Here is a 13,671-nt window from a genome sequence, read left to right on the forward strand (position 1 = left end):
GTTCTGAGATTTGAATTGTAGGAGAGTCTAATGAACGCAGGTGAGCTAGAACAACCTAAGAAGATGAGCAAGAAGGCTCGAAAACTGGCAAGCCGACTAACAGTAGCAGAACTGAAGCAATTGGTTCGTCGTCCAGATGTAGTTGAGGTCGAAGATGTAACGTCAGCAGACCCTCGACTGTTAGTATATTTGAAATCGTATCGAAATACAGTTCCTGTTCCTCGTCATTGGTGTTCAAAGCGTCATTACCTTCAAGGTCGTCGAGGAACAGAAAAGACTCCTTTCAAATTGCCTGGTAGAAGTGAAGAAATGTGTTAATGATAGATTATATTGCGAATACAGGCATTTCAGATATTCGTGCTTCAATCGCTGAAGAAGAGCGTGATAAGGGTTTACAGGAGCAGGCTCGAGATCGAATGCATCCGAAACTTCATCGAATGGATATCAGTTATGATGTACTGTTGGAGTTTGATGAGGTGAATGATGAATAGTGAAGATGCCTTCTTCCGTCATATGACCAAACCAAAAATGACAGGGTTTGGTGAAGTGTGAGAAATGAATGGAAGAATGAAGTGTAGGTATTATGAAGGAAAGGAATATGAAGTACGTTTGACAGATCGAAAACCAGGTCAGTTATCAGACCGATTGAGAGTATGGACATGGAAAGAGAATGAAGTGTAGGAAGCTTTGGGAATGACTCCCTTGTCACCTCCTCCTTGGCTTTATATGCAACAACGTTATGGTCCTCCTCCATCATATCCCAATCTTCGTATTCCGGGTCTGAATTCACCCATTCCTCCTGGTTGTCAGTATGGTAATCATCTTGAAGGCTGGGGTCGTCCACCTGTGGATGAGTTGGGTCGACCTCTCTATGGTGATGTGTTTGGAGTGTATCAGGAAGAGAATGCAAAACCTACAGTGAATCCTGAGGAAGTGGCTCTGTGGGGTGAGGTACCAGATGGTCCTGTGGAGATACCAGATGAGTCTGAACCAGAACAACAGCAAGAACAGCCAGAAGAGACTCTTGCTGCTTCTGAAGAAGAACCTGGAATGATGTCAGTGATTCCAGGCTCAGAGACTCCAGCTGCGATTCAGTTGCGTAAGGAGGCAGGTGATGAGACACCATATGAGCCTCGATCTCTGTATACACATTTGGAAGAGGTGAAAGTCTCTGGAGGTTCTGGAATCATGCCTGTAACAAAGAAGTATGTCTTTCCTGATCAAGCCAAGTCAAGTGTTTGTTAAAGAGAAAACAAGTCTATTAGAGAGAATCAGGGATATCATCCACGACAGTAGTCTTTGTAATCATCTCCCCATTCAAATCATAAGTGATACGTAGTTTCATCACAGAAGCCTTCTACAACTTATTCCTCTTACATATTCCAACTTCACCAAAAGCATTATTCTTAATACGAATCAGCTGTGTAGACACATCTTCATTGTTCCCAGGAATAATCGGATCCGAGATAGGTTTCATTTGAACCTTCATGTACTAATTATGATATAACTCCTCTTCACTCACCTTAGGAACAGCTGCTTGAAGAGTGAACTCTTCTAAATCATCAGGATTGCTATTTGAAATAATAGCTTTGATGATAGTATCAGAGTCATCTTCTCCCTTCTTCATCTTAAACACAATCTTCACGCCATCCTCATCGAATGCCACCATGCTATCGCTTGCTACTTGTTCATTTCATTCACCATACATACGTGCAGGGGCAGGAGCCTCTACAGGAGCAGGAGCCTCCACAGGAGCCATGAAACCATCATCAACTGGAGCAACAGGTGCTGAAACAGCGACTGGAGCAGGAGTAGCCGAAGGAACAGCAGAAGCTGCCGAAGACAAATCCAGAATATCAAATGGGGATGTGGGTTCTACTGACTTGGGAAGAGTGACTACATTGAAAGGGTCATCACCAGGTGCAGGAGAAGAAGTGGGTGGGGCAGTTGAAGTTGTTTTAATCGTATCGAAAATGTCCATAACTCCAGCAAAATCATTGCTTCCAGTATCAGTCTTTGTTGAAGTACCCAGATCTATACCCAACAGATCATCCATCAGGGAAGTAGATTCAGCTGACTTGACAGGACGAGAGGTAGTAACCATATCATCCTCACTCTGATCATAATCTTCACTCTCGCTTCCAGATTCCTCATCAGCACGACGTGCTTTAGCATTGTCGATATCCAGAGGAGGCATACGATCCAGAAGCTGTTCACGAATCATCGCATAATCATCCTTCATAAGTTCAGTATATTCACAAGCACGTTGTTGAGCTTGAAGGATACACGAGGTCTCATAAGGAGCTAGTAATGCATTGATACGATCAAAATAAGCTTCACCAAATCTATCAGATATCTTGATTAAAGCAGTAAGAGTCATAACTACAGATCATCGAATGAACTCATCAGTACTCTTGGTAGTACTATCAATTGAATTATTATTCAGAATTGAAGCCAAGAGATCAAGGACCGTTTCTTCAGAAACAGCATCCAACTGCTGTTGACGTACTTGATCATAATATGATTCAAGCAATTCTTCTCCATACTCTCCTATGAACCACACTCCAACTTGAGTAAGAGAAACTTGACTCTGATCCTTCTGAAGGAACATAAACAGCTTGTGAATCTATCAATCAAACTGGTTCTATTGAATTACCGTGTAGCTAGATAATTCTTCCTCTTCATTTCCAATAATACTGATGAGAGCAGAAGTCACTTCTTCATTAGCATACTTTCCACTCACTTGTAAAACAGCTAACAGAGTATCCACTTGCCAGAGAGAAGAAGGAGCAAACTGCTGAACTAGAGATGTGATCTTGCTAATCAATTCAGGACGCTCAGTATCATCAGCCATAATCTAGGTATCAGGCTTTCCCTTCAGATCCTACAAGATAATTGAGAAGCTCACGAACAAGTTCCTCTACATTCTTCAGATTCACTAAGGCGAAGACGACTTCAAGAGCACGACGACGAATCGAAGGATCGTTCTCTTTGAGACAACCAATGATAGTTGATCGATGACGTGACACAGCAGCATGGTCCACTTCAGCCATCTACTGATAAGATACAACTCTCATAAAAACCTTCAGAAGCATTGACAAAGCTACATAACGAATATTGCTATCACTATGAAGAAGGAACTTACCCAGAATATTCGCTCCCAGCACACGCTGACCACTGACTGCATCAATGTTCATGATAGTCTTCACAGTCTCATAGAGAACAGCATTACCAGCCATACAAGAGCTATCTGTCTTGGTTGCAATCTAGGAGTGAATCGATTCAATTGATCATACAAATGCAAGCAAATCTCCTAACATATCACTACAATCATGGTCATTTGTTGCTAGCAAGCATAGGAGTTTCAACATCTCCACTTGAAGGAAAGGATCAGGTACACCACCAACATTATACTCGCTCTTGAAGCCTCCACTAATGACCACCTTCATTTTCTTAATGAGACGAGGAACCAACTTGCGGAATTTAGGTATCATCGCCGGATTCTTTTTCAGTACAAACGTAGTCAGAGAGGCAGCTATAGATCAAGAACTCCTAGAATTCAGACCGCTGATCAACACACCATGATCCTCATCAGCAAGAAGGGCAGGAAGTGTCTTAATCATATCATCCGTCATTTCAGGAATCTTGCTGAGGATATTGATCATGCACAAACAGGCCTTCTTCTTGATAAAAGGATTGGAGCTTGACATCTTTTGAAGGACATCACTAAAAATGTCACGAGCCATTGCTTCGGAGCATACATTTGCAGCTGCCGTCAAAGCCAAGCCCACTACATATCTACATCTCAGACCTTCCCCTGCTTTGGTACGGGTCTCCAGAATTAATGTCACTTTTCAAAGTATTTGTGACAAGAAGGAAGATGTCGTTATCCTCACTGACGAGAAGAACCATTGCAAGATAACCAATTCTCTTGTCACTGAAGTCAGGACTGGCAATTAACTTCACACTCTGAACTTGACCAAAGTAACTGGGATATCCCATAAGATGAATAAACAGCAGTTTTGCCATGTTGGATTGGGCATTTACTTTATCTTCCTCGCGAAAGGCATTACGAATGAGGGCCGATTCCTTAGAAATGATAGCTCGCTCATCTGCAGCAGTCTTTGCTGCACGCACCTGTCGAATGAAGTCGCGTGTAGTCTTCTTCACGAATGGAATACTAATCTTATTCATACCTCTCACAAATGTGATGAATCAGAAAACCTGGAAAGAACGCTCGAATCTGTGGAAAACCGCGGGTCTCGAATACTTGTTCATTAAAGCTTTGTAATACAATTGATAGATTCTGTTGGTAGGGTGTTGTTGATGACACAAATATCATACCGAAGTGGAAAGCCACAACAGGAAAAAGGGCCGTTTTCCTCACTATATTTGTTGTTGGTTGTTACGTTTATTCTTTGTATTTTTATGAGTTCGTTTCTTCAGCCGAATCAATGGAACGTCTCTATTAATTATTATCCTCTATGTCCTAATTACTGTAATTAAGTCTATATGAAATTACATCCATAAAATTGGGTCAAGAAAAACGTATCATGAAAAGGATTATCGTTACTTCATAGAATGTCTAAGCTGTCGTCATACGCATCGCTCTTTGTAGAGGTAACAATAGTTATGTTGTTTCATGATAGGGGGCTACTACATCTACTAAAGCTGGCGCTAATCTGTGCACTGTTGCCTTCATTACCCTCATCCTATCATCTATTATTTGTGGAATCTTCAATCCAAGTACATCAAGTCTCATATCTTGTGCTCTCACTGTAGGTATGTATTATCGGGTTAACAGTAGTACAGTAATGAATGCTTCGAAAGTGCGTTCACAAAGATTAAGAATATGACACCGGTGTATGTGATTGGCTCCTTCTTCTGTAGCTCTGATTGTATTATTTGACTCTAGATGCTCTTGCTGCATTCTGCTTCATTTCTGTTGGGAATTGCCTTGAAAATGTGTTTCATAATACCGTGATGGCCCGTGTAATGGTAAAGGAATAGTTGTTACTTCATTCTCAGAATGGAACAATTCGCCTTTCATGTATAATGATTATCTTTGAATCCTGTTATACAGCTGGAACTCTAGTTGTATGATCTGTTCTCTTCGAATTACTCATAGCAAGCAAGAAGCTTTATTACTGGTTGGGCAGTGCAAGGATACTATCCATAGTAGGATATAGTCACTCATCTTGAGATTAGTATTGGAGCTTCGATAGCGTTTATGCAGAACTGCTCATCTCTTATTTGGACATTGGATACTATTCTGCTGGTATACTTTTTGGTTCTTCTTAGCTTCCTAACATCAGATAATACTGTTGTTATTCTTGATTTTGGTGATTGATAGATATTCTCTCCTAGATACACCAAATGGGCACGTGTTGGAGCAATTAGTGGTCTAATCTATCTTATTTGCGTCTATGTTCTGGGTCTTATTTTTGTTTTTGTGATTATTGGACGTACGAAGTGATAGGAAAATTGAACTGTAGTTATTTCGTATTTTGTAATGGTAGTATGTCTTATTGGGGTTCTTGGAATGACAGGATGGGAATTGCGCAAGATGGAGGGTGAGATTGTTGGAAAGAAGACAAAGAAACATAGGAAGGGCAAGAAGAGTAAACAGACTGCTGACAAAGTGTAATATCGTTGTTTGTTGCATTAGAAGGATCACTCAGAACTAAATTACATAATGACAAGCATTTCTAAGGATCGAATTCCAGTTTCGATGATTGAGACGAATCCCTGAGGATTTTTGATAATCAAGGAACTACTGTACATGCACTTGTCTTCAACTTTTGATACCTAAGAAACTTCATTTTTGGAGTATTTATTTGTCCAGTTATTATAACTAAATCTTTTGGGTTTCTCTTCAATTTTGTAGGCAATATGACTGGAGAATCAGTCTAATTGAGTAGAGAATTGAGTTTTGATCGAACTGGTTATTGGACTCTTTAACTCTTTGTTTCTGTTGATTTAAGAAGCTTACTTGTATTTTATTTGAGCATGGACGATTTAACGCGGTTTCGTTTAAGGAATGTCTTGTCGTGCATTCTCGAGGGTGTGGTGAGGAGAGGTGATATGGTATGAATTGGTTGGATATGTGAGGAAAAGAATTCGGCCCAACAGCCAGTTACTCGCTTTACTGCTTTATCAGAACCCAATATTTCTATTCGAGATTACATTGAAAGGTTTTTCTTTTATTAAATGGTTATGAGAGTAGATTGTACAAGTATTCCAAGTGTAGTGTCGAATGTCTAATTCTTTCTATTATTTATATCGATCGGTTTATTCAGAGCAGCAACATCCAGGTCAACTCTCTAACAATTCATCGAGTTCTTTTGACAAGGTCGTTCTCTATTGGAAACCTGATATGTAGTGTTGTTCTTGCTGCAAAGACATTTGATGATAACTTCTACACGAATAATCATTATGCCCGTGTAGGAGGTGTGCCTGTGGAGGAATTGAATTGTCTCGAGATCGAGTTTCTGTTTACGATCAATTTCAGCCTCTACGTGAGCTGTGAGGATTATCAGCGGTACTATCAGGAGATATACAAACATGCATCAAGTAATATGTGTACTGTGTGCCATGGAATGGACCTTCCGAATCTTATTCTTCGGCAAAATGGGAATGATGGTTCTGTTCTTGATTATGCTAGATACACTGATAGCAGAGATTATTCTCCTACCAATGTCAACTTCAACGCTCAAATGGACTATTAACCTTGTCTGTATATTCCTCCTATTGTTTCGTATTTTCATTTGTTTATTGAAACAAATGTTTGACACAAAGCATTCAACTAAAATAACCACTTAGGCACTCTTTGGTTTTGAGTCAGCACTTCCCGACCTAATTGTAACTCTTTTATCAAACTCGTACAGGTAACGTTTTACATAGAACTGGGAGAACAGAAGAATCATTGTTGCCATGTAGGCAATCATCAACCAGTTCAGCCACAGAGGCTCTTGGCATCCACCACTATATGTAAGGTAACTTTAGATTCTCATACTTGATCACATCCAATACATTAATGATCGTGATAATCACAAACTGAATCAGCTGGAGCTTCGTCAGAATAGATCTCCACCAACACTTTACTCCCAAAATAGAGCACAGGTAATGGGTGTACATAAGCATATGCACGAAAGAATTCAAGAGAACGGGCATGCAATTATCACCACCAGGATACACATGAAGGAAGAGACGGACCATAAATGTGATGCTGCTGTGATGGTACACATGAAGGAAAGTTACTTGACGATAGGATTTACGGAGAATGAACAAGAAGGTATCCGTAAACTCCCAGTACTTTTGCAGATAGAAGACATAGACGTACTACAGTATCACATTTGATCACCACTCCTACATGAGCAATTGCTTTGGAATTCTCTGTATCAAAATCAATATCACTACAATACAGGAACGGCTTCTTGAGGAAGTAGCATGTAAGCATTCCATAGAAACAATAGGTAGCGAGACAAACACAGATGAAGTTATACACAACCATGAAAGGCTTTGGGTTAAAACGTTCTCTCTTTTCCATGAATTTCAACAGTATGAAGATCATAGCAAAGTAAAAAACGTTGCCAATTACCATGGACTTCGTATCCGCGAAAGGAAGACTATCAATATAAGTTTCTAGATGTAAGAAAACGAGATAAACTCGTACGGAGACTCGTGTCTCTAATCACAGCAGTAGTATCAATACCAAACATTAGAGCTAGGAGATATCTTATTCTGTCGCAGGATAAAAAATAAAGTGGCAATAAAGGGAGATATATGGACTTCGTCACTTCCAAACATATGACGTCATCCTATCGTCATGAGTAGAACTTCTTACATCTTATAAATGGAACATACTCTTTCATAAAAATTGAATGCGACCCTCAGTTCTAGAATAGTTTCTCTGTACAGGCCGCTGATGTTATGTATAAATACTGTAATTCAAATTAAACAAATTGTTTTTCGCTATCTAATTATGCAATATTCGAGGAAAAGAGATGATCGCTGTCCATTCCAAGACATGAAATATGAACCCTCAGATCACTTCTTCAGCTACAACAATCCATTCTGCTTCGAAGTAGAAAGAAATCGAATGAACCGAATCACATAGAAAATGGTACCGTTTTTTTGTCACTTTACGAATGCATAACAATTATTCTAATCAGGATCATGGGTAACTGTGCATCAATGTCTGCCACTGCTGAGAGCTCTGTGGCAATGACACGAAGATCTGTGAGTGATGGAACTGAAGAAGCCGCGATGATCTTTTCGAATGGAATGATAACTAGTATGCGCGTTTCTGTATGTGCTATTAAGGTGTGGGTGAAGTGTAGTTATCCTTTGAATGTAACAATCTACCAAATATGGATACTTTGAGTAAAAGTGATCCATTTGTTGTTACATACCTACAGGGGAAAGATAGAAAATGGAATGAAGTGGGCCGTACTGAGATTGTTGTGAATAGTCTCAAGTATGTGATGTATTGTGTCTGAACCTTAGTCCTATGTTTGTAACTCGTATACTGCTGAACTACCAATTTGAATCTGTCCAGCGTCTTCGTTTCCAAGTATATGATGCTGATGAAGGAGAGAATGTGAAGAATGTAAACTTATTGCTTCTTTGATTCATAATAGATCGTTCTTGAAAGACAAGACTTCATCGGTGAGGCTGAGACAGTTCTGTCTGAACTTGTTCATAAAAAGACAGCAACAAAGCTGGATTTGAAGCTCAATGAGAAGAGTCGTGGAACTATAACCGTAAAGTGCGAGGAATTGAATGCGGTTCATGGTGTTGTACGAGGCCAGTTCATCGGAATGGATTTACCTTCATCTCGCTGTTTCTATCGCATTTTCAATATCCTTGATTGATCAGTCTGTTCTCTCCCTAACCACAAGTATGGACGAAAAGAATGGATCTTCTCCCGTATACAAGTCCGAAGTAGCCAAAAATGGAGGATGGAAACCGTTCGAGATTGATGTGGGTATCTTCTGTAATGGAGATTTGGTAGAGTTGGAAATGATATTTTATTGGTAGAATCGTCCATTATCAATTAAGATATACCAATACAAATCAAATGGAAATCATGTTGAGATTGGTGTAGTGTCTGTAAGAATGGTGAATCAATCTGATCTCTAGTCATCCACTCAGAAACTGATTGAAGCTAATAAAGCATCTCTCTCTCTAAGCAATGGGTATGATTGAATTCTCTGTATCAATCATAGTGCCATTTCTATTCCTCACTTCGAGTATGTGAGTCAACCTTCCTTCTTAAATTACATACAAGCTGGACTGGATATCAATTTCATGGTTGCTATTGACTTCACAGGCAGCAATGGTAATCCAAACGATCCTACGTCTCTTCATTATAACAATCCATCTCTTTATATGCAAGGTCGTTTGAATCCATATGAAATGGCGATCTCTGCAATAGGCTCGGTTCTCGAGTTCTATGATACTGATCGTATGTTCCCTACATATGGTTTTGGAGCCTGTCTCAATGGAATGCCTACTGCAAATCATTGTTTTGCATTGAATGGAAATGAAATGAATCCGGAGGTTCCTGGTGTGAGTGGTATTATGGGTGTGTATCATCATACCTTGTCTACTGTTCGATTCTCAGGTCCTACACTCTTCGAGGGTGTGCTATCTAAGGCTGTTGGGTATGTATGAAGACATGAATTTATCGCTAGAATTGCTGAGCAAATCAAACAAGAGAAGAATAAGTACTTGATTCTGCTCATTATTACTGATGGTGTGATTCATGATATGGATGAAACCATACGTATGATAGTGCGAGGTGCTGACGCTCCTTTATCGATTCTTATTGTGGGAGTTGGTAATGAGGACTTTGGTAATATGGAAGTAGCAAAAGAAGGCTCATCTGAGATATAGATTCTTGATGGAGATGATGAACGTCTTTCTTATAATGGAAAGATTGCTTCTCGTGATATTGTGCAGTTTGTCCCAACAAGAGAGATGATAAATCGTTCTCTAGAAGAGATGGCAAAATCCTTGCTGGAAGAGATCCCTGGGCAAGTTACTGATTATATGCATACTGAAGGTATTACTCCTGAAATGATTGCCCGTTGAGGTCTGTGACTCTCCTAAGTCATAGAAATGCGTCCTCTGCAAGTCACTCCAATGTAATTTCGTTTGTGTATAATTCTCTTTCGTTTCTTTGTTCATAAAGCTTGTTTAGAAAAGAATTGAAAACGTGGAAATGGTAGTAACTTACGGAATGACCTCAGAATCCTTGTATTTCTGCTTTCTAAGTATGCCTGTAGAATCAAATAATGAGAAACTAATCGCCGTGATTGGTGATGAAGTGAGGAATGTATACAACACGTAATCAGTCTAGGATACTGTTACTGGACTGTTGCTTGTTGGAATTGGCGATATTTCGGAAAAGAATGGCAGTAATTACTACGTAGTAGACAAAAGTACCTTTTGGACTCATGTTGCTGATAGTGTAGATACAAAGGTAAAAGAGATTGAGGAAACGTTTAAAAGCTTTGTAAAGAGAGGAGATATTGGTATTATTGTCATTAATCAGTGTGTAGGTGTAAAGGGATCATTCGACTCGTAGATTGCTGATATGATTCGTCACATTTTGAATGATTACAAGGAAACAATTCCAACTGTAATTGAGATTCCTAGCAAGGATAAGCCGTAATTGAAGTCATTGGATGGTTAATCAATAGTTTTGATGCTACCCGTGATAATGTCATTCGTAGAGTGGCAAAGATGCTTGGTACTGAGGACATATGAGGATAATGGCGCTATGATTACACCATGTTTGTTGTGAGTTTATTTTCTGGTAGATTGGTATGTACATCCTTTATCACTTTTTTTCCAAGAAGTGAGAATGGCAAGATTGACAATCTTTGGAAACCGTTCCTTTGTTGGAGATGACGATCTTACCTTCATTATGACATATCATGGCTTCATTCGCATCCTTTCATTTTTCTGCTTTCTGTGCAGTATGTACGCGTACTCACCAATTGAAGAGCATGTAATTCCAAAGTAGTTCTGTAAATTTGGATTGAGATATAGATATTCTTTTGGAGGATTCTTATCTGTCCAATTTGCTTTGCTGTCTATTTTATTGATTGTATTTCTTGTAGACGCGGTTTCTCTTTAGGTTGAACTGATTACTGGGTTCATGTCCTATTCTGGATTGATTTTGGAGATATCCTTTGTTTGCTGTTTCTATTAGTCCTTGACATCACTCAAAGAAGCGAAGAGGTGTAAAACAACTCTTTGAAATCCATTGTATTCTACTCATTATTTGTGATACTGACTGTTTTGCATCATGTATGAACGTTGGATCCTTTTGGAAGATGTGATGCGTAGATGTATAGAAACGTATTACCACAAACAGGAAAAACTTTTTATACTTGCATGATTCTCCTTATGATTCTTTCAGGAACTGAAGCTCTTTTGGGCATCGTGCTTCTAGTTATGTTTTTATCTCCCAAAATCACGGAAAACCGAGTACGGCGTGTACTCCATCTGCTCTGCTGTTGTATTATTCGTGATGATGAAGTGATTGATTCTCTTGTTTCTGGAATCATGAAACTGCCTTCATTTGAAAACTTTTCAATGACAGATATTATTGCTGGTCTTTTAATGACTAACATGGTGTATCATGATAAGAAGAAGACCATTGCTGCCATTAGTGATCCTCAGGAGCGATTGCAAGTGAAAACAATGCGCGTCCATGAGTACATCAAATATATGAACAAAAATTCTGATCGATTTCATTTATCCGCGGAATCAATATCTCGAGCATCTTTAGGTAGACATTCATCACTTTTGAACTCGCGTCGTGCTCACAGTATCAGTGGCCATCAGACAAATACAGGTGAAATCGTACACGATGAAGATGGTCGCGAATGTACTGTATTAAGTTACAAGAAGGAAGATGACATTTTCGATAATTTTGATATTGAATGTGGAATTGGAAGTGAAGTGATGCGAAGATTCCAATATGGGATTGACAAGGAACGATTAACTGTAGATATGAAAATGAAATGTGATTATTAGTATTTGGCCCATATGTGTAGATATGCAAATGCAGTCTATGGATTGTCCTTGTTAGAATATCGGTAAATACTCATTGGATAGAGTCTGGTTGAATAGTTACATGGAAAGAAATACGAGAGCACTGATAAAGGAGGTGAATAAGAATCTTCGTCAAACACGACTGAAGGATTACAATCAATTGAAAGTTAGAATAGTTCTGGTATATGAATTATAGATCACTTTACAATCTCTTCTTAGTGACTTTGGAGGTCAGTTGATCTATTGCACAGATGCAAATGTGTAATAACTAGAAGTCATTCTGTGAATGTAGAATTGGTCGAACCCCGTGGTTTATTGCGTATGATACAAAGTATGACAGTGTTGTGATTAGTATTCGAGGAACCTGGTCGATTCAGGATGTGGTCACAGATATATTGGCGGGTGGATTATTTTAATAAGACTCAGTTTTAGACGAACAATCTCTGGAAGAAGCTGGAAAGGAATATGGTTTTGATGGTAAAAATGAATACACACATCGTGTAGAAATATGAAGAACGATTGAGATGTAGGGAATGTATTTGGTGGCAAAAGAGGTGATGACAGATCTGGAGAAATTACGGCTTCTTCCTTGGTTATTTAATAAGGAACCTGCTGATAATCCCAATGTGATGATTGATCAAGCATTATTGGATAAGGTTTGGATTCTATTGATGTTTCAATCATTAGATTACCTCGAGTACCAAGCTTGTGGTTGTAGGTCATTCGCTGGGAGGAGGAGCTGCCTCGCTGATGTCTCTCTTCCTTCAGAAATCCTATCCAAATACTTGCTGTTGTTATGATCCTCCTGGTGAGACCTTCTCTCCAGGCCTGCGTGAATACTCCACTCACTTCATTACAACAACAGTCTTTGGTCATGATATCTTCCCTCGAGTCTCATCATATACTTTTTCTCTCCTCCAAGACAATATCATTGGATCTCTGGCCTATTGTAGACTAAACAAGTTCAAGTATTTCTTCGAGGTTGCTTTCAATCGTGTGAATATGAACACTACCTTCTGTACAGATATCAAGCAAGTTTCTCCTGAAATCCAGGAAGTGTTAGATCAATGGTTGGTCACCGTAGGAAGAGAAACCAGGAATGAATGATAGAGTACGAATTTCAAGAAAACTTTTGCTCGAGAATGTTACTTACCTGGCAATATTGTGTATATTCGATTTGATAAGCTCAGAGTGCGTACAAGACGGGGTCGAAAGAAGACTCTTGTGAAAGAGAATGCTGTTCATGCTGTAGCAGAGGAGTTCTTGGATCTTCGATTAGGTAATCACTTTTTCTTTAATCATTGGATCTTTTTGGTAGCTATTAGTTGGGAGATTGAAATCTAGTTCCCAATCTGGTTGAAACGAGCAGCTGATAACTGTTCATAAGTTCCAGTCTAGTATATATTGTGTTGGTTAGAAACACCTTGAATACAGTCCAAGATACTGAAGAAATGCATAGATTGATGATGATAAAGAGTTGCCCATGAAATCTGTATTAGATTGGTTTTAGAGTAATAAGAAGATTAGAGTAATGGATTAACGAAGTTCAATAAGGATTGATTAAAACAAAGACATGAACAAAGTAGTAAAGAATGCAAA

General features: G+C 39.1%; 9 protein-coding genes across 9 annotated transcripts; 7 read left to right on the forward strand and 2 right to left on the reverse strand.

Annotated features, from left to right (window-relative positions):
- Positions 1-30: 30 nt before the first annotated feature.
- Positions 31-1,220, forward strand: JH06_5597 (splicing factor 3b subunit 2-like protein; the record flags this gene model as incomplete). Its single annotated transcript, XM_014670393.1, has 6 exons — positions 31-295; positions 325-460; positions 492-548; positions 579-651; positions 682-1,177; positions 1,204-1,220. The coding sequence occupies 6 exons, from the start codon at positions 31-33 to the stop codon at positions 1,218-1,220; spliced, it is 1,044 nt and encodes a 347-aa protein (XP_014525879.1).
- Positions 1,221-1,261: 41 nt separating this feature from the next.
- On the reverse strand, positions 1,262-4,194 carry JH06_3955 (clathrin-adaptor gamma chain; the record flags this gene model as incomplete). Its single annotated transcript, XM_014670394.1, has 11 exons — positions 1,262-1,357; positions 1,388-1,492; positions 1,523-1,680; positions 1,711-2,382; positions 2,413-2,626; positions 2,657-2,857; positions 2,889-3,053; positions 3,084-3,266; positions 3,297-3,535; positions 3,566-3,798; positions 3,830-4,194. 11 exons carry the CDS (start codon positions 4,192-4,194, stop codon positions 1,262-1,264), a joined length of 2,631 nt encoding a protein of 876 aa, XP_014525880.1.
- A 387-nt stretch (positions 4,195-4,581) lies between these two features.
- Positions 4,582-5,647, forward strand: JH06_3956 (hypothetical protein; the record flags this gene model as incomplete). Its single annotated transcript, XM_014670395.1, has 9 exons — positions 4,582-4,620; positions 4,650-4,778; positions 4,808-4,886; positions 4,916-4,998; positions 5,029-5,097; positions 5,129-5,178; positions 5,209-5,323; positions 5,354-5,465; positions 5,496-5,647. 9 exons carry the CDS (start codon positions 4,582-4,584, stop codon positions 5,645-5,647), a joined length of 828 nt encoding a protein of 275 aa, XP_014525881.1.
- Positions 5,648-6,040: 393 nt separating this feature from the next.
- Positions 6,041-6,728, forward strand: JH06_3957 (cyclin-dependent protein; the record flags this gene model as incomplete). Its single annotated transcript, XM_014670396.1, has 3 exons — positions 6,041-6,064; positions 6,118-6,194; positions 6,227-6,728. The coding sequence occupies 3 exons, from the start codon at positions 6,041-6,043 to the stop codon at positions 6,726-6,728; spliced, it is 603 nt and encodes a 200-aa protein (XP_014525882.1).
- Positions 6,729-6,818: 90 nt separating this feature from the next.
- JH06_3958 (elongation of very long chain fatty acids protein 4-like protein) lies at positions 6,819-7,721 on the reverse strand (the record flags this gene model as incomplete). The annotated part of the gene is made up of 4 exons (XM_014670397.1): positions 6,819-6,984; positions 7,016-7,341; positions 7,373-7,644; positions 7,670-7,721. The coding sequence occupies 4 exons, from the start codon at positions 7,719-7,721 to the stop codon at positions 6,819-6,821; spliced, it is 816 nt and encodes a 271-aa protein (XP_014525883.1).
- A 475-nt stretch (positions 7,722-8,196) lies between these two features.
- On the forward strand, positions 8,197-8,876 carry JH06_3959 (hypothetical protein; the record flags this gene model as incomplete). The annotated part of the gene is given in 4 exon segments (XM_014670398.1): positions 8,197-8,325; positions 8,343-8,479; positions 8,509-8,611; positions 8,643-8,876. The coding sequence occupies 4 exon segments, from the start codon at positions 8,197-8,199 to the stop codon at positions 8,874-8,876; spliced, it is 603 nt and encodes a 200-aa protein (XP_014525884.1).
- A 28-nt stretch (positions 8,877-8,904) lies between these two features.
- On the forward strand, positions 8,905-10,098 carry JH06_3960 (hypothetical protein; the record flags this gene model as incomplete). Its single annotated transcript, XM_014670399.1, has 6 exons — positions 8,905-9,012; positions 9,043-9,114; positions 9,145-9,200; positions 9,231-9,668; positions 9,699-9,870; positions 9,901-10,098. 6 exons carry the CDS (start codon positions 8,905-8,907, stop codon positions 10,096-10,098), a joined length of 1,044 nt encoding a protein of 347 aa, XP_014525885.1.
- A 184-nt stretch (positions 10,099-10,282) lies between these two features.
- On the forward strand, positions 10,283-10,776 carry JH06_3961 (V-type proton ATPase subunit f-like protein; the record flags this gene model as incomplete). The annotated part of the gene is made up of 5 exons (XM_014670400.1): positions 10,283-10,333; positions 10,367-10,448; positions 10,482-10,564; positions 10,595-10,677; positions 10,710-10,776. The coding sequence occupies 5 exons, from the start codon at positions 10,283-10,285 to the stop codon at positions 10,774-10,776; spliced, it is 366 nt and encodes a 121-aa protein (XP_014525886.1).
- Positions 10,777-11,610: 834 nt separating this feature from the next.
- On the forward strand, positions 11,611-13,458 carry JH06_3962 (hypothetical protein; the record flags this gene model as incomplete). The annotated part of the gene is given in 10 exon segments (XM_014670401.1): positions 11,611-12,023; positions 12,075-12,116; positions 12,151-12,238; positions 12,269-12,331; positions 12,345-12,474; positions 12,505-12,572; positions 12,603-12,728; positions 12,760-13,152; positions 13,183-13,386; positions 13,417-13,458. The coding sequence occupies 10 exon segments, from the start codon at positions 11,611-11,613 to the stop codon at positions 13,456-13,458; spliced, it is 1,569 nt and encodes a 522-aa protein (XP_014525887.1).
- Between the last annotated feature and the right edge of the window lie 213 nt (positions 13,459-13,671).

Source organism: Blastocystis sp. subtype 4 (genome assembly GCF_000743755.1).
Source record: "Blastocystis sp. subtype 4 strain WR1 chromosome Unknown seqid_0282, whole genome shotgun sequence".
NCBI classification, from domain to species: Eukaryota; class Bigyra; order Opalinata; family Blastocystidae; genus Blastocystis; species Blastocystis sp. subtype 4.